The sequence below is a fragment of the Vespula vulgaris genome, chromosome 4 (genome assembly GCF_905475345.1).
Source record: "Vespula vulgaris chromosome 4, iyVesVulg1.1, whole genome shotgun sequence".
NCBI lineage: Eukaryota > Metazoa > Arthropoda > Insecta > Hymenoptera > Vespidae > Vespula > Vespula vulgaris.
In genome coordinates this window covers 6,948,483-6,967,397 of record NC_066589.1, presented here as the reverse complement: position 1 = coordinate 6,967,397, position 18,915 = coordinate 6,948,483, and the positions used below count along the sequence as shown (strand labels likewise).

At 31.1% G+C, this 18,915-nt stretch overlaps 4 protein-coding genes across 4 annotated transcripts; 2 read left to right on the top strand and 2 right to left on the bottom strand.

Annotated features, from left to right (window-relative positions):
- Positions 1 to 772: 772 nt before the first annotated feature.
- On the bottom strand, positions 773 to 4,430 carry LOC127063415 (transmembrane 9 superfamily member 3). Its single transcript, XM_050993180.1, has 9 exons — positions 4,103 to 4,430; positions 3,613 to 3,808; positions 3,389 to 3,511; positions 3,064 to 3,308; positions 2,752 to 2,991; positions 2,388 to 2,672; positions 1,959 to 2,314; positions 1,803 to 1,886; positions 773 to 1,697 (listed from the first exon to the last, which is right to left on the bottom strand). The coding sequence occupies exons 1-9, from the start codon at positions 4,187 to 4,189 to the stop codon at positions 1,553 to 1,555; spliced, it is 1,761 nt and encodes a 586-aa protein (XP_050849137.1). The 5' UTR covers positions 4,190 to 4,430; the 3' UTR covers positions 773 to 1,552.
- Positions 4,431 to 4,837: 407 nt separating this feature from the next.
- Positions 4,838 to 6,540, bottom strand: LOC127063416 (pre-mRNA-splicing factor RBM22). Its single transcript, XM_050993181.1, has 3 exons — positions 6,360 to 6,540; positions 6,211 to 6,264; positions 4,838 to 6,057 (listed from the first exon to the last, which is right to left on the bottom strand). The coding sequence occupies exons 1-3, from the start codon at positions 6,411 to 6,413 to the stop codon at positions 4,918 to 4,920; spliced, it is 1,248 nt and encodes a 415-aa protein (XP_050849138.1). The 5' UTR covers positions 6,414 to 6,540; the 3' UTR covers positions 4,838 to 4,917.
- Positions 6,541 to 6,603: 63 nt separating this feature from the next.
- Positions 6,604 to 13,610, top strand: LOC127063414 (DNA-directed RNA polymerase II subunit RPB1). Its single transcript, XM_050993179.1, has 9 exons — positions 6,604 to 6,765; positions 7,228 to 7,497; positions 7,601 to 10,262; positions 10,348 to 10,553; positions 10,632 to 11,291; positions 11,384 to 11,772; positions 11,845 to 11,963; positions 12,093 to 12,281; positions 12,370 to 13,610. Exons 1-9 carry the CDS (start codon positions 6,688 to 6,690, stop codon positions 13,509 to 13,511), a joined length of 5,715 nt encoding a protein of 1,904 aa, XP_050849136.1. The 5' UTR covers positions 6,604 to 6,687; the 3' UTR covers positions 13,512 to 13,610.
- Positions 13,611 to 13,672: 62 nt separating this feature from the next.
- LOC127063422 (uncharacterized) lies at positions 13,673 to 18,744 on the top strand. The gene is made up of 8 exons (XM_050993213.1): positions 13,673 to 14,164; positions 14,888 to 15,008; positions 15,133 to 15,245; positions 15,612 to 15,744; positions 15,982 to 16,116; positions 16,305 to 16,414; positions 16,542 to 16,748; positions 16,941 to 18,744. Exons 1-8 carry the CDS (start codon positions 14,029 to 14,031, stop codon positions 17,654 to 17,656), a joined length of 1,671 nt encoding a protein of 556 aa, XP_050849170.1. The 5' UTR covers positions 13,673 to 14,028; the 3' UTR covers positions 17,657 to 18,744.
- Positions 18,745 to 18,915: the final 171 nt, after the last annotated feature.

The following is an 18,915-nucleotide window of genomic DNA, read 5'->3' as shown; positions in this document are numbered from 1 at the left end:
TTATATCAATAAGATTTAAACATTTTTTTTATATCGGATTTTTCTTATCGAATATGCACTTGATTATTGTATTATTTTATTTTATACAAAATAATTCGGATTATTTCGTAGCACAATCGAAGTTATGTGATACAATGATAGTTATAATTTTCTCAATACATTTATAACATAGATTCTTATGATATCAATGATAGTATTATAACAGAATGAGATATAAATAAAGTAATGTTATATGTAGAAATTTAATATTTTTTATATTAATTCTGCATCTAATAATATATCATCCATTCATTCAAATATCTTCACTGATATCCCCAATTCAATAATATTTTATAAAGAAAATACATCTAGTACAATCTCATATTCCAATATTATTAAATAACACAAATGAGTTTATTTTTATTAATTCAACAATTGTTTGTTTTCATATTAATCCTATTTAATGAAAAAAATGCAAAGATCGTCATTTTTTTCCTAAGAACTTACTATTGTACTATACCATTATCTGTTATTCAAGCAGAAACAAATATTTATAGCAGAAAATTGCGTAATACAAGTGTGTTAAAGTAGAAGCAATGACAATTTCATATATACACAGCAGACATATATATATATATATATATATATATATATATATATATACATATATATATATATATATATACATATATATATATATATATACATATACACATATATTTGTTGTTTCATTATGTTTATCTACCCATATATAAATTAAGATAATTTTATAACATATAAGTGTGATAACAAATAATATATTAGCATTTTATTAGTCACTAAAAACAATTTTTATTTTCAACAGTATTACTGCACTTGTTAATGTAATTGCATTAAAAAAATGTCATGTCTAGGAAGCAGGTTCGTTTATACTGGAAAATGTGTTATATATTATTAGAACATTTATTAGGACATTATTATTTTTCTTCTCTCCACGGTGTTTTAAATTATATATATTGCTATAACAAGGAATAAAATACCTTATAGAAAATATTTTTAATGCACGAAACAACACAATTAAGTTGTGCAGAATGGAAGTACATAAATTGTATAAATGAATTGAACTTACAATGTTTCGAATATAATCAAATTTATATAGGACAAATTGAAATATTTATATCTGCACAATTTAAAAACCTGTCATTCATATGACACGAATTTAGTGTGATCATGATTTTCTTAAGATTTATAATCGTATAGTTACTGAATACTCATGATCATTGCCATACCAATAATATTTCGCGAACTGTTCTCGATTTGAATGCGAACCTACTATGTATGATAATAAATTACATTTGTTTAATTATCAAACATCATTTCGTTGTAATTATTAATATATATATATATGGTGATACTTAAAAAATTAATATACTCCTTAGAAAGATAGACAATATATATATTTTTATAATCAAACTGAAAATACTGTCTTGTAAAGACACATCACACGTTCGCAAATGTTCGTCACCGAGAGCAGTACGCCGTACGAATCAAGTTCCTACTTAATTCCACAGTACATAAGTTTCACTAAACTGCATTAGTCTATCTTGACTATGGAATAGATTTTTCGTACAAACGCACTAGTACCCATATAACCAACTGTTCCACACATAATACCTAAGACCAGACTGAATAGTGCCATATAGCCAAAGTAAAATGCTGTTTGGAAGAGACCATACATTCTAAAAAAAAAAAAAGAACAAAAAAGAAAAGAAAAAATATATGATTATATTTTGCAATTATAAGGGAAATATATTGACTTAGCAAATATGAAAGTATCTACTTACTTAGTCTTGAAGAAGAAATAATAAAATGAATAAATGTACACATATCCCGCTGTTGAAGCTGCTGCAAGGAAACTTGTCCATTGCCTGTAATAAAATATACTTTATGAATAAATTCAAGTACACATCAAATGTATAACATAAAAAGATCATAAATACCATCGGTAATCTTCAGCATTCAATAAGAAATATGTACATACAATAGTCACACAGACTGTCACTATCATGAGGATAATAAACACTAGCAACATAAAACCATAAACGTAATAAATTTTATATGCCCAGAATGAAGTAAAAATAAAATACATTTCAATGAAAATAGATCCAAATGGTAGGATTCCACCAAGCATTATTATAACCAATGGTTCCATGAACCATTTTTTTTCTGGTATTGGTCTTGGAACTGCATTTACTCTACATGGAGCATCAGGTGTTCCAGCAAGATTACGGCCCAAAATAGTGCCTACCAATGTGAGAGGTAAAATAACAAATATACAAATACATGTCACTGCCACCTATGAAAATAATATAAAGTTGTATCAAAGGATTGATATCTACAATAAAATACTAGATCATATAAATACTTACCATTGAACCAAAAGGAATAGCTCTACTAGCATGATAATACATGGCAATAAAATTAATGAAGAATGCAGTTCCACAAACCATAATGGGTAACATAAAAGCGCTGAGGATCATTTGTTTGATCCAAACACGCCCACCCATTCGTGCATACAAACCACCACCTGCATAACCATTTATAGATGAGGTGGCAGCATAAACAAATATTGCAGTTGATAGCATGGAACCTCGTTCTGTATAAAGTTCTCCAAGAATAGCAAAAATAATTACACTGAGAACAACAACAGTAACCTGTAATGCAAATGTACAAAATTATCTATTTATTTTTATTGCCAGATAATTAATATAAAAATTAGTTTATTAAAAGTACCTGATATCCAGTTCCTATGAGAGCTGAAAATAACATTGCATGACTAGCTGGGCGGAAAACATCCCCATGCACTTGCTTCCATCCATATTCATCTCCCAAATCTCGCTCCATATCATCCATTTCTTCATCTTTGCTATATCTCGCATAGTCCTTTCTCAAAGTTCGCATTAATATCATGGATACAAGTCCAACAAGGAAAATAACCATCATAAAACTATTAAAGATGCTGAACCAATGAATCTACAAAGAAAAATAATATTATAAAACCAATTATATAACAAATAATTAATATATAACAATATAAAATCTTACTCTGTGTTGAAAGAAACTAGCATCCAGGTACTTATCAAATCTATCAGCAAATTTAATATTGCTCTTTTTCCAATTTACTTCATAACTGAAAGATATTTGAGCACCTTGTACAAGTTTAACTTTGTTATCGCTTGTTAAATTGACATCGACTATTTGTTTACCATTATATCCTATATCAAATTTTTTGTGCGTCCAAATATAATACGAAACTACTCCATTATTTTCATCTGGTTCACCTACAACACCTGTCAAAGAAATTAAGCAATAAATAATATATCAAACATAATTTAATAATAAATTATATTAAATGTTATGGTTTTTTTACCCCAAATTGGTAAATCATCGATGTACATTTGGTACCAATATTGACTTTTAACAGCATATACAAAAGCCTTCAAACTTTCTTCAGGCAAATTTATTTGACAGTATTCTGTTTTAGAGATATCAGCTAAAACCAAATTAAATTTATTATAATGATATAGTTAACAAATTATCTTTACATACACTATATTTAGATACAGTCTCTGTAAACTTGTAAAATATGGTTACCTTTAAATTCGATATCTAAACCACTAAATTTTAATTCAATACCCTGAAGTGCTTCAGATAAAGTTTCATGATGATGATTGATAACATCTTTCATACCCATACAAAATGGTAAAGAATAATAGGAGTATGTTTCTTGTCTGTTATGGTATGGTCCGACCGTACTCATCCATAGTACAACTTCATCATTGTCTTCATACTAAATTATAGATGACATGATATTATGAAGTTGTATATATATATATATATATATATATATATATATATATATATATACGTGTATATGTATGATATATATACATATTATTTGACAAATTAGGAAATACTTTCATACTATATATAATAAATAGAATTAATTGATAGTAAAGAAACAATTATCAAAATTGTAAATGGCATGTATTTACTAATATAACAGAATTAAAATTTGAAATATCTAAATATTAATATCGTTAAAATGGAATTCAATATTTATGAGTGGTCAAGTTATACTTACGATGTGATTGTGCTCATCTGTGTGAACGAAAGGTAATAGGCTAAGCACCAAAAAGTGAAGAAGTAATTGTGCCCGACACATCTTCATTGTGACGGGAAGGCGCACTAGGCGCCTTATGCAAGCATGCAAAGAATATTAAAAAAAATTCGATGATAAATGTACCCCATAGATTTAATAAATATGATCAATGCAGTAGAAACATCGGTTGAACAGACACGTATATATATACATATATGTAAAGAAATAATATCAAATACGTTATGATGCACACACGCCGCAGTCAGAATGGTATGCTTAGAACGTATCGTGTACTTTTTTGATCCGGTGCCACGTCAGATGGCTCTTGCGTCAAATACAACGGCGACAACCTAAAGCTTTGAGTTTTATTTTCAAGATAGATGATTGGTTTTATCAAACCTTTATCATGATTCCATGTAATACAATGAAACTTGAGCGATTCATAGCTTTAATGTCGCCATTCATGTCAACTTTTGTAATTTTTTACGAATTACTTTTCAAATGATTTTCAGCCAATCAGTGTAGTAGTTTGACCATAGAATATCCATGAGATACAATAAATTTCAAATGTAACGCGATAACAATTTATTAACATGTATATTGGCAGAAAAATTGTTTTTTATAATATTATGTAATTTACATAAAATTAAAACAATCAAACAATTCTGAAAAGACAATTTTCAAAATTTACAATAAATTATAAATTTTACTAAAAAATTAAGGAGATAAATGTATTTATTTTTATGATTTGTCACAATATTTGATAAAGATATTTGATAAAGATTGCTTTTTTATTATTATTCTTCAGGCCATGGTTTTCCAATACCCTGAGATGCACCCATTCTAGATGGATCTTGACTGGGATAATGTATAGGCGTTGTGCCTGGTGGAAAAATAGGAGTTGCAGCAGCTGCAGCAGCAGCAGCAGCCATTTGAGGTGGAAACATGAATTGTGGTGCTACTGGTGGCGGTGGTATCATCATTGGTGGCATCATACCAGGAGTTGTTTGTAGATTAAAGAAATTATTCCCCATGCTTTCTGGTGGAGGTGGTAAAGCACCAGGTAAACCAGGTACTGGTTCCAAAATTTCTCTAGTTGCTTCTGCTGCAGAAATAGTTTGTCTGCCCTGAGAACGTCCCCATTTTATTGTTAATCTCCTTCCACCTAATATTAATTTATTGAATGTCCTTTCTGCTGCTGCTTCAGCTGCGCTTCTTTGTGTGTATTGAATGAAGGCACATTGTTGCCGTGGGACCATAGTCACAGAACGTATTTCACCATATTGGTAGAAATGATCCCGTAATTGTTTCTCTGTTAAAACATCACCCAAGTTTCCAATGTACAAAGTGGTTATAGATTTATCCTCTGGTGGATCTAATTTAGGCATTGCTGCTGCTCTTCGCATTAATTTATCTGCCACAGGGTCATTAACTCCATAATAGCGATCTTTGATGTTTTGATCTGCTAATGGATCATCCGGATCTGTTGGTTTTTCATGACGATAAGGACACTCTTCCCCTCTTTTACATTCACCTTTTACCCAGAAAGAACAAATATGCGGCCTGTTCCTCTTATAGTATGGACTTGTTCTAGCCAGTTTCATTAATAGATCACTAGCAGCAGCAGATTTACCAACAGCTCCAGCTGGCGTTGTTGCATCTATTTTTCCTATTTCATTATCTATGTTTTGTACATAATATTCTTTGTTTACATCAGACCGAGGTAAATCATCCTTTATTTTTAATGCAGCATCGCGTACTTGAATAGGTAATCCATATTCTAAATCAAGTAAACATGTTTGACATACATTTTTAAGTCGACTGCAAGTTTGACAAACTTCAGTCTTTTTAAATCGCATTCTTGCTCCTGGACACCATCTGAATACTGTAAATGGGCGCATGCAGATTTTGCATTCTTTTCCATATTTTTCTTTGGTCTGCAAAAAAAAAATATAATTCTATGAAACATTTTATACATGCTATGTGAACCAGAAGACATTGAACATTAGATATGATGAATAATATAGAAAGAACAAGATATAACCTAATTGATTATTTCCAAATATAAAAAATAATTAACAATTACTTACCATCCGAATATATGGATTATCTCCTAAACAAGTTTGACATAATATGGGAAATTCCTGAAAGTAAAAATGAAATGATTAATAATATTTCGGTTTCTATAAAAACTGTTCCTTTTTGATTATTTACTATTAATACATTTTATTAAACTTACCGCATCTTCCCAATTTTGTCTATTATATGTATTCGTGGTTTTTGAAGTTGCCATTTTATACTACTTTGACTTATACTATCTTAAACAAATAATATAATAATTTTTATATCTTGTGAAAATGAATTGATCACAACTCATAAAACACACTCTTTAAGTAACTGTAATTCACTGGAATGTGTACGATCAGTGTCACCAATCTTGTAAAAAAAAAAGTTAAATTTTGAAATTGATGGCGCTTTGATCGGTAAAAGACTCGTGGTAGTGTTTCCCCTTGAAAAGCAGTTGAAAGAAGTAGCGACGCAGAAGTCGGTGGTGCGAATTTGTTAAAATGGCCACGTCCGATTCTAAAGCACCTTTAAGAACTGTAAAAAGAGTGCAATTTGGCATTCTTTCTCCAGATGAAATAGTGAGTATATTTTTTATTATGATAGAGAATATCGTAGAAAATATTATTTTATCCGTGCGAAAGATAATAATACGATAACGACGACATTATATCGTTGCTTGCTGCACTTACATTACATTACTTTTAATCAGTAATTATTGCTAAACTTATTTTCAAAATTATTTGTTGGTTTGAATTTGTCAGATATAGATAATAATATTTTATTATCAAGATAGTAATATTTTTCTTCAATAATAATGATGATTAAACGTGATTAAAACGCGATTAAAAATATATTTTTATATCATTGTAGAAATCAATTGAATGACATGGAAATATTATGTTTATAATTTCACAGTTTTAAAGATTATACTAAACCATATTAATTTACTCTTCAATATAGACAATAATTTATTTATATATAATAATAATAAATAATTTGTCTATTATTATTTTTTTAATCTATTCTTTTTCTCTTTACAGCGTCGTATGTCAGTTACAGATGGAGGCATACGCTTTCCAGAAACTATGGAAGGAGGTAGACCAAAACTTGGTGGCCTCATGGATCCAAGACAAGGGGTGATTGATAGAAATTCTCGATGTCAGACATGTGCTGGTAATATGACAGAGTGTCCAGGTCATTTTGGACATATAGATTTGGCCAAACCTGTTTTTCATGTTGGATTTATTACTAAAACAATAAAAATTCTTAGATGTGTATGTTTTTATTGTTCAAAACTACTTGTCAGTCCAGTAAGTATACTTTCTGATATAATTATTTAGAATAATTTTATATAATTATTAAGGCCATATTGATATATAGAATTATTATATAAATTGTAATATACTTCAATAGCACAATCCAAAAATTAAAGAAATAGTTATGAAAACAAAAGGTCAACCACGTAAACGTCTTACATTTGTATATGATTTATGCAAAAGTAAAAATATCTGTGAAGGAGGAGATGAAATGGATATCAATAAAGAGAATTCTGAACAACAACCTACAGATAGAAAACCAGGTCATGGAGGTTGTGGTAGATACCAGCCAAATTTAAGAAGATCTGGATTAGATGTTACTGCAGAATGGAAACATGTAAATGAAGATTCCCAAGAGAAAAAAATAGTTCTAACTGCTGAGAGAGCATGGGAAATTTTGAAACACATCACTGATGAAGAATCATTTATTCTTGGTATGGATCCTAAATTTGCAAGACCGGATTGGATGGTAGTTACAGTTTTACCAGTTCCACCTTTGTCAGTAAGACCAGCAGTTATTATGTATGGTTCAGCTAAAAATCAGGATGATTTGACACATAAATTAGCAGATATAATCAAATCAAATAATGAATTATTAAGAAATGAACAGGCTGGTGCAGCAGCTCATGTTATATCAGAAAATATTAAGATGTTACAATTTCATGTAGCAACATTAGTAGATAATGATATGCCTGGTATGCCAAGAGCAATGCAAAAATCTGGAAAACCATTGAAAGCTATAAAAGCAAGACTAAAAGGGAAAGAAGGAAGAATACGAGGCAACTTGATGGGCAAGCGTGTAGATTTTTCAGCGCGTACGGTCATTACGCCTGATCCAAATTTAAGAATTGATCAAGTAGGCGTTCCTCGTAGCATTGCTCAAAATTTAACATTTCCAGAAATTGTAACACCTTTCAATATTGACAAGATGCAGGAGTTAGTAAGACGTGGTAATTCACAGTATCCTGGTGCCAAGTATATAGTCAGAGATAATGGAGAACGTATAGATTTAAGATTTCATCCAAAACCTTCTGATCTCCATTTACAGTGTGGATATAGAGTAGAAAGGCATATCAGAGATGGAGACTTGGTTATTTTTAATCGACAACCAACTCTTCACAAAATGAGTATGATGGGTCACAGAGTTAAAGTTCTCCCATGGAGTACTTTTCGTATGAATTTAAGCTGTACATCACCTTATAATGCCGATTTCGACGGAGACGAGATGAATCTTCATGTTCCACAATCAATGGAGACTCGAGCAGAAGTAGAAAATATACATGTTACTCCTCGTCAAATTATTACTCCTCAAGCAAATAAACCAGTTATGGGTATTGTACAAGATACTTTAACTGCTGTGAGGAAAATGACAAAAAGAGACGTTTTTATAGAAAAAGAACAAATGATGAATATTCTTATGTTTTTACCTAGTTGGGATGGGAAAATGCCTCAACCATGTATATTGAAACCAAAACCTCTCTGGACTGGGAAACAAATTTTTTCATTAATCATTCCAGGAAATGTAAATATGATAAGAACACACAGTACACATCCAGATGAGGAAGATGATGGACCATATAAATGGATATCACCTGGTGATACGAAAGTTATGGTGGAACATGGGGAATTAGTTATGGGTATTCTCTGTAAGAAGACCTTAGGTACTTCGGCAGGATCTTTACTTCATATTTGTATGCTGGAATTAGGCCATGAAGTATGTGGACGTTTTTATGGAAATATTCAGACTGTGATCAACAACTGGCTATTGTTGGAAGGTCATTCAATTGGTATTGGTGATACTATTGCTGATCCACAAACATATTTAGAAATCCAGAAAGCTATTAAAAAAGCCAAAGAAGACGTGATAGAAGTTATCCAAAAAGCTCATAATATGGAATTAGAGCCTACACCTGGTAACACCTTAAGGCAGACATTTGAAAATCAAGTAAACAGAATTTTGAATGACGCTCGTGATAAAACTGGTGGCTCTGCTAAAAAATCTTTGACTGAATATAACAATTTAAAAGCTATGGTCGTATCAGGTTCAAAAGGATCCAATATTAATATTTCTCAAGTTATTGCTTGTGTAGGACAACAAAACGTTGAAGGTAAAAGAATACCTTTCGGTTTTCGTAAAAGAACTTTGCCGCATTTTATCAAGGATGATTATGGTCCTGAGTCTAGAGGATTTGTTGAGAATTCTTACTTAGCCGGTCTTACACCATCCGAGTTTTATTTCCATGCTATGGGTGGTCGTGAAGGTCTTATTGATACCGCTGTCAAAACTGCCGAAACAGGATATATTCAGCGTCGTTTGATCAAAGCTATGGAATCTGTAATGGTTCATTATGATGGAACTGTAAGAAATTCTGTTGGGCAACTTATCCAATTACGTTATGGTGAGGATGGTTTATGTGGTGAAACTGTTGAGTTTCAAAATTTACCTACTATTAAACTCAGCAATAAAGCATTTGAAAAGAAGTTTAAATTTGATCCAACCAATGAACGGTATCTGAGACGCATTTTTAATGAAGATATTGTCCGTGAAATGATGGGATCGGGTGAAGTAATTTCCGAATTAGAAAGAGAATGGGAACAACTTAATAGAGATAGAGCTGTTCTCCGTGAAATTTTTCCTAGTGGAGAATCCAAAGTTGTACTCCCATGTAATTTACAAAGAATGATTTGGAATGTCCAAAAAATTTTCCACATCAACAAAAGAGCTCCTACTGATCTCAGTCCTATGAGAGTTATACAAGGTTTTTACGATAATATTTATAATTATGTTTTTTCAATATTGCAAATTAAAATATACTTGATCTTTGATTCATTTTCTCTTTTTAGGTGTAAAAGATCTTTTAGAGAAATGTATAATTGTAGCTGGGGATGATAGATTAAGTAAACAAGCTAACGAAAATGCTACATTGTTATTTCAATGTTTAGTGAGATCAACTCTATGTACAAAATGTGTATCTGAAGAATTCAGACTTTCCAGTGAAGCTTTTGAATGGCTTATTGGAGAAATTGAAACTAGATTTCAACAAGCACAAGTATGATGAGTGAAATATAAATGAATTCTATATGAATTATGCTATATGAATTCTATATGAATATATTAAATTTTTTAGGTATCACCAGGTGAGATGGTAGGTGCATTAGCTGCACAATCTCTTGGTGAACCCGCAACACAGATGACACTCAATACTTTCCACTTTGCCGGTGTCTCATCAAAGAACGTAACTCTTGGTGTACCTAGATTGAAAGAAATTATTAACATTAGTAAAAAGCCAAAAGCACCTTCATTGACAGTATTTTTAACTGGTGCTGCTGCCAGGGATGCAGAAAAAGCGAAAAACGTTCTCTGTCGTCTTGAACATACTACATTACGAAAAGTTACTGCCAATACCGCGATCTATTATGATCCTGACCCTCAAAATACTGTTATTGCTGAAGATCAAGAGTTTGTCAATGTATACTACGAAATGCCGGACTTCGATCCAACAAAAATATCACCTTGGTTATTACGTATTGAATTGGACAGAAAAAGGATGACGGATAAAAAATTGACTATGGAACAGATTGCAGAAAAAATTAATGCAGGTTTTGGAGATGATTTGAATTGTATATTCAATGATGATAATGCAGAAAAATTGGTCTTACGAATTAGGATTATGAATAGTGATGATAATAAATTTCAAGACACAGAAGAAGAAACTGTGGATAAAATGGAGGATGATATGTTCCTTCGATGTATCGAAGCTAATATGCTTAGTGACATGACTTTACAAGTATGTTGAAAGTTGTATGGTTTTTATTTTATGATGTATAAATGATTATATATGATACATTAACTAGTGACTAATGTCAAATCTATTTTCAGGGTATCGAAGCTATTGGTAAAGTATACATGCATTTACCGCAAACTGATTCGAAAAAGCGAATTGTTATAACGGAGACAGGTGAATTTAAAGCGATAGCAGAATGGTTACTTGAAACTGACGGAACAAGTTTAATGAAAGTGTTAAGTGAAAGAGACGTTGATCCAGTTCGAACATTCAGTAATGACATTTGCGAAATATTCCAAGTATTGGGTATCGAAGCTGTACGAAAGTCTGTTGAAAAAGAAATGAATGCTGTATTACAATTCTATGGTCTTTACGTAAATTATCGACATCTCGCTTTACTTTGTGACGTTATGACTGCTAAAGGTCATTTAATGGCTATAACTCGTCATGGAATCAACAGACAGGACACCGGAGCATTAATGAGGTTTGCAATTCATACGTTGCCATATTTAAGATAAATGAAAAATATAAAAATTATATTATTCCATTATTACAGATGTTCCTTCGAAGAAACGGTCGACGTTCTATTGGATGCTGCTTCTCATGCTGAAGTCGATCCAATGAGAGGAGTGTCAGAAAATATTATTATGGGTCAACTGCCCCGTATAGGAACTGGTAAAAAACAATTTAATGGATACAATAATCGACAATTGAATACTATAATGATACTGATCAAATAAAATCTCAAAATACTTTCTCAAAAATAAGGAAGATATATTTATTAAATTTATTCGTGTCCCATAGGTTGTTTCGATCTATTACTCGATGCAGAGAAGTGTAAAGCTGGAATTGAAATACCAATGGCAGTAGGTGCTGGTGTAATGGGAACTGCCGGTATGTTCTTTGGTAGTGTTGCGACTCCGAGTATGAGTCCTCAGATGACACCATGGATGGGAGCTACTCCTGGTTATGGTGCATCGAGTATGTCGCCTGGTATGTTTTCATATTCGTATTTAATAAATAAATACATGAACTAACAATTGTCTTAGTACAGATTTTACACGAAATAATTTATGTTTAGCTCTAGGCAGCGGCATGACACCAGGAGGTGCTTGTTTCTCACCATCAGGAGCGTCTGATGCTTCGGGATTGTCTCCAGCATATTCCGCTTATTCTCCACAACCAGGAAGTCCTGGAAGTCCAGGACCTAGTATGAGTCCTTATCCAATGTCACCAGCCGGTGGTGCTTCGCCAAGTTACTCGCCCACATCACCAGCTTATTTGCCAACATCACCTAGTATGACACCATCGAGTCCGAATTATTCGCCGACCAGTCCAACATATTCGCCAACTAGTCCAAACTATTCACCAACGTCACCAAGTTATTCACCTACCAGTCCAAGTTATTCACCAACAAGTCCAAGTTACTCGCCGACTTCGCCGAGTTATTCACCAACGTCACCAAGTTATTCACCTACCAGTCCAAGTTATTCACCAACAAGTCCAAGTTACTCGCCGACTTCACCAAGCTATTCGCCGACAAGTCCAAGTTATTCTCCAACAAGTCCAAGTTATTCTCCAACAAGTCCAAGTTACTCTCCGACGAGTCCAAGTTATTCCCCAACAAGTCCGAGTTATTCGCCAACAAGTCCAAGCTATTCGCCAACAAGTCCGAGTTATTCACCAACCAGTCCGAGCTATTCACCTAGTTCACCTAATTATACACCAGCCTCGCCGTCTTACTCGCCTACAAGTCCGAGCTATTCACCCAGCTCGCCTCAATATTCACCGGCTAGTCCAAGTTATTCTCCTAGCAGCCCAAAATATTCACCAACAAGTCCGAGTTACTCGCCCACTTCACCTTCCTTTGCTGGAACATCGCCACAATATACTCCAGCGAGTCCAACATATTCCCCTACAAGTCCAACTTATTCGCCGACAAGTCCATCGTATTCTCCAAGTTCACCACAGCACACAGCTACTGGTAGTACAAGATATTCACCTAGCAGTCCGAATTATTCGCCAACGAGTCCTACATATTCACCAACGAGTCCTCAGTATTCACCTTCGAGTACGAAATATTCGCCTACAAGTCCTACTTACACTCCAACGAGTCCTAGTTATTCGCCAACAAGTCCAACATATTCACCTCCGGTACCTGGTTACTCTCCTACGAGTCCAACCTATTCACCGGCCTCGCCTGCTTATGAGACGGACGATTAAAGCGCATCCTACTTTTAATTCGTTAGCTTTAAATATTCATTGTAAGATAATAATGTGTACGATTACCTGTAATTATAGTATTCGTATTGTTGCCTTCAATTCTTTTTTTTTTTTTTTAATTTTTTTTATTCATATATTTTATTTTGTTTTATTTCATTTATAATATGGAACGTATGTGGTCATGATCCATTCGAAAGATGTTACGATTAAAGATGACCTTATTGGGTTCTATGTATCGAAAAGGCTGTTATATTTAACATGAATATTAACGTGTTTAAGTAATACATCGGCTTTGGATTATTCAAAGGGTTTATGTTGCATAGAAAACACGCATATATGACCGAGAATAGAGAGGAAGTTGTAGGTCTTCTTGCAACGCTCCCACAGTCTCTGTGACCACGACTTACGTTCGATAGGAGGATGTATCAAGTTACTTATTCTCCGTTAACATGCACGAAGGAAACCGGTTCGTGTTCTCTCACAGCAATGTTGAAGCCAATGCGAATGGTGTCTCATCATGATTCACGAAAGTGCACCTCTTCTTTTTAAGGACGTTAATTCGGATCTTTCTTTATTTTTTGCTACTTTGTGTATTGTTGATATATTTGGTGTTTTTCCAATTATCGCTTTGCCAAGTGCTATTGTTCAGTGCGGTGAGTTATTATTTATTTTCTTTTAAATAACATGAACCTCGTTTCCTCTTGCATGATCTTCTCATAGTTGACAAATGAAAAATTAAAATTTTGTGATTGCGGTTGAGCGAAGCGATTCGAGTGTTAAAAAAAAAAGAAAAAAAAATTCTCTGCAGAAATTCGCTAAACCATGTGTTTAAGTGAGCATTTTTTCTTTTTTATTATTATTATTTCTTTTTTAAATTAAAATAAGAATTTAATGTAAATGTATTATATACGCGATGTAATGGAGAAAAATAATATTTTGACAAAAAAAAAAAAATAAAATAAAATAAAAAAAGCAAAATAAAAACAACAACAATAATAACAATAATTATAATAATAATCTTATTAGACATTTAACAAAAGTTATGTATAAATTTATGTTTTATGCGTTTATAAATGCGACCTGAAAAAATAAACCGATTGATGCAATTATGCAGATATACTCGGTTGTTTTTTAAGTATATATATATTTACATTAGGGTAGTTTAAAAAATTTGTGGCTTTTGTTTTTATTTTAAGAATGAAATTTACATATTAAAAAGAAACAGGAAAGCTATAAATTTTTCAGATTGCCCTCGTATGCAGAGATATATAAATAGATGATAATTTTCAAACACGTGATTTCACTCGATCGTAGATCTTAATGATTTCGATGGGTTAATTAATACATATAAAAAGCGAAGGATGAAATGATTTTAGGATTATTTGGAATTCCTTTGATACTTGTTGTTTTTGGATTACAAATATACACAGCTGCACTTCTTGGAAAATCATGGATCATAGCTACGAATTTGGATCCATTGATCTTTCGAAAAAATCGGTAGGATTCTAATGCAAATAATTTTTATACAAAATTAATTAACATAACATTTTTTTATGTCCGGATATATGTATTTAATTATCAGCAAATTGGTCCCCCAATTCAATATTTGATTTACTCTTAGGTATCCTTTAGCAGCAGTAACCGAATTAACGCTGGGTCCACGAGCACGAACTATTGTAACTTTTCTTTTGGATCTTACAATTTTTGGTTGTGGAATACCCAATTTATTGGTCGGTAGGTCAATTACATAAAAAAGAAAAAACTATAAAATCTATATAAATATAGATATATAGATAAATACAAAGAATCGAAAAAAAAAAACGCAAAAAGGTATAAAAAATTGCGTAAATATTAAACAGAACATATTAAATTTATACATTATACTTTTCTTACGTTTATGATAATTTAAGAAATATATTGTACAATATTATATTGTGATTTATAATTAACGCACGTTAATAAAATAAAATAAAGAATTTAATATATATAAGTAAACAAATAAAAGATTTTCTATCTCATTTAAATTCTACGAATATAAAAAAAGATGCTGTAATATCGAATATAATAAATCTAATATAAAATCGTCTTATTCTATTTTAGCGTCGCAGAATCTACAAATGTTTGGAGTTAGAATATCGGATGAACGATTTGATCTTTCTTTTTGTTATTGGTTACTTCTCGTCGGTATGCTTCTCTGTCCTTTCATGTGGTTAGGAAGTCCACGAGATATGAAGTAAGAAGATATTCATGATCATTGATCTTCTCAATTTCTTCTACACATTAACATAATATACTAACTATATCTTTTTTACACCCTGAACAAGTTGTAGAAATTCCTTCAAAACAATTTTCATTTTATATTCTTCTGTTCGTGATATAAACTTGATAATTTAAGCTTATAATTTTTTTTTATTCTAATGTGAAGAGATCTAAAATAATTCTATATTTTTTCTTTTCGTAAATACTATAGATGGTTGGCAATGTTTTCGTGCGGTACGATCATTTTTACCGCAATACTGATTTGGTGGTGCATCATTAACGATGATCGAACAATCGATCATTTGCCGATACCAACTTCGCCAACTTGGGATAAATTTATATCTGGGTATGATTACATTATTTATAATTTAAAATATCGATTGTAATTTGATATCATTGTATTTATAAATTATTATAATTGTTCATATATTTGAATTGTTATTTTTACATTTGATGTTAATTGAATTCTTTAATTTGATTTTGTACTAGTCAGCATGATAATTATACATATAATAATTGATTAATTAATTTCAGTTACGGTATGTTGGCCTTTTTGTTTGACGTACATCCAACACTGATGACCATTCAAGTTGACATGCACAATCCTCGTGATATCAATAAAGCCATTATTTTTTCCTTTATTGGTAAATATCTTATTCCTAACGAAATTAAATTTTATGATTAGAAAACTTATATTATTGAAAAATTATATTACTTTTTAAATCTTAATCGTTTTTGTGTTAAAAAGTATCTAATTTATTATGATTATAGTCAGTATGTTACTTTTTGGAGTAACAACGGGCTTGGCTATGTGGAAATATGAAGGAAATGTAACAGCAAATATTCTTCAAAATGTACCAACAGGATTTGCAATAAATGGTGCTATCTTATTAGCTGCTCTTCAATTATGTTTATCCAGTGCATTAGGACATTCAGCACTTTTTCAACATCTTGAAGATAAATTTCAAATAGAGAGGGGTGAGTATGTCTCGAGTATAAAAAAATTTAAAAACAGAAAATTATTATTTGAGATATTGAGAATAGTAATAGATAACATTTATAACTTTGATAATTTATTTAACTTAACTAAGATTAGACGCATCAGATTTCTAAAATATATTTACATGTTCATATTCTTTTTCATGTTTTACTTTTTTTTAATAATTACAGCATTCGGATGGAAACGTTGTGCCATAAGATCGGCAGTTGTTTTTTTCGGAGTTGCTATAGGAGAATCAGTACCGCGCTTCGATATAGTAATGGCTCTGATTGGTGGATCACTAACGGGACCATTGGTTTTCGTACTTCCGCCATTGATGTATGCCAGAGCGGTAGCTTTGAAAAATAGAGCGGATCATGTTTCGACACCAGAAATTTATTCGGCGGCTGAAAGACGATTAAGTATGAGCGATGTTAATTTAGATCCGAGAATTCATTCAAGATCCGTCTACGATGGTTTTCTGGGAGTTGCTAAATCCATACCATATCGATATTCATACGTTTATTATTATGATATGGAAAATGAAATTGACGAACGATTAGAAGAGGATGAGATGGATCACGAAGAAAATTATTCTAATCTTATAAGCTTGAACGAATTTTCATTAATGAGAAGAGATCGTCAAGAAGAGGCTATTTTTATCGACGCTAGTCAACCATCTTTAAGAAATCGTCGAAGACGAGTTCATTTGGCACAAGCACCGTCTAAATCTCTAGTACTCTGTGATCTTAAAAAGACAATGAATTGGTTTGGTTATTTCATTGTAATTATTGGGATAGGAATCACAATATCGTCTACTTACATTAACATTAAAAATACTATTCGTTATGTACGTTTTACACCGCCATGTATCATTAATGCTAGTGTTGTACAAGATGCTATTTAATTGTATTTCTTTGTGTTGTTTTTTTTTTTATTTTTATGTTTTATGGGTATCGCTTATGTACGTAGCATTTACGTTTTTGTATATTATATGTATCACATAAATGAATGTATATATATATATGTATATATGTGGACATGTATATCAAATAATCACATAATAATGATTAAAAAATTATTAAGAAAAATCTGTATATTTATAACGTTTGTGAATTCGCAAAAGATAAAATATATCTTTGTAATATATATATATATATATACACACGCGTGTGCGCACACACATATAGCCTGCAAATTAATTTTATTATGTTTATTATTGAATCAATACAACTAGAAAATGGTCACTGTTTTAAATCACATGCCAAAAAGAATGAACAACAAGTTTCTTATCTAGCATATCTTTTTTTAGTTCATAACATATAAGAAGAATCTTTTGTTAAGTTTAATATACACTGAGAAATAATGATAGTAGTGCCAAACATTTACTACTCTCTTATGTAATAAATTCTTTCTTTGCTTAAACTTTTGTAATAAAAAATTGTATGCATACATATATTAAACATTTTATATTTTACATTTATATGATAATTTAAAAGTTAACAGGAAGTATTTCATATATTAATAAAAAAGTGTGGGAAAATTCAAATCTTCGTTTTGAATCTATATAAAAATAGCGAAAAAAAAATTACAAAAATATGTTTTGAATCGTAATACTTTGTCTAATTTTGTTGTTATCATTTCAAACATATTTCATGCAAAAATACAATAATTTTGTTATTTTCTTATCGGAGATCTATATATAACCTATCATTTATATGAAGATGTGAATATCAAATAATGTTATCTAATGTCTAAGATTAAAGTTAAGATATTTTCTTAAACGAAAATAGCTCTGATCTTTCTCTCTGTCTCTCCTTCTCTTTTCTACCGAAGTATATAGTTTTTAATAGTTGTAAGACCGATTCAAGACAATCGCAGCTTGAAGAAATTCACGTAGAAAATAAAAAATATTGATATTATGTTATGTATAGATTTTTTTTTTATATAAGAATTTGTTTACTTGAACACATTAAGAAGTTAATTAAATGTATAAGAAGCATGTTAATAATAAAATTTTTGTCCTTTTGAATTTAAAAAACAATTTTACAAATATGATTCAAAATAATACATGAAAATTATGGCTTATAATAGATGTTATCTTATATCATAAATATATAATAAATATTACAATTGTATAATTATTTTACATAGTTTTTTATTCTA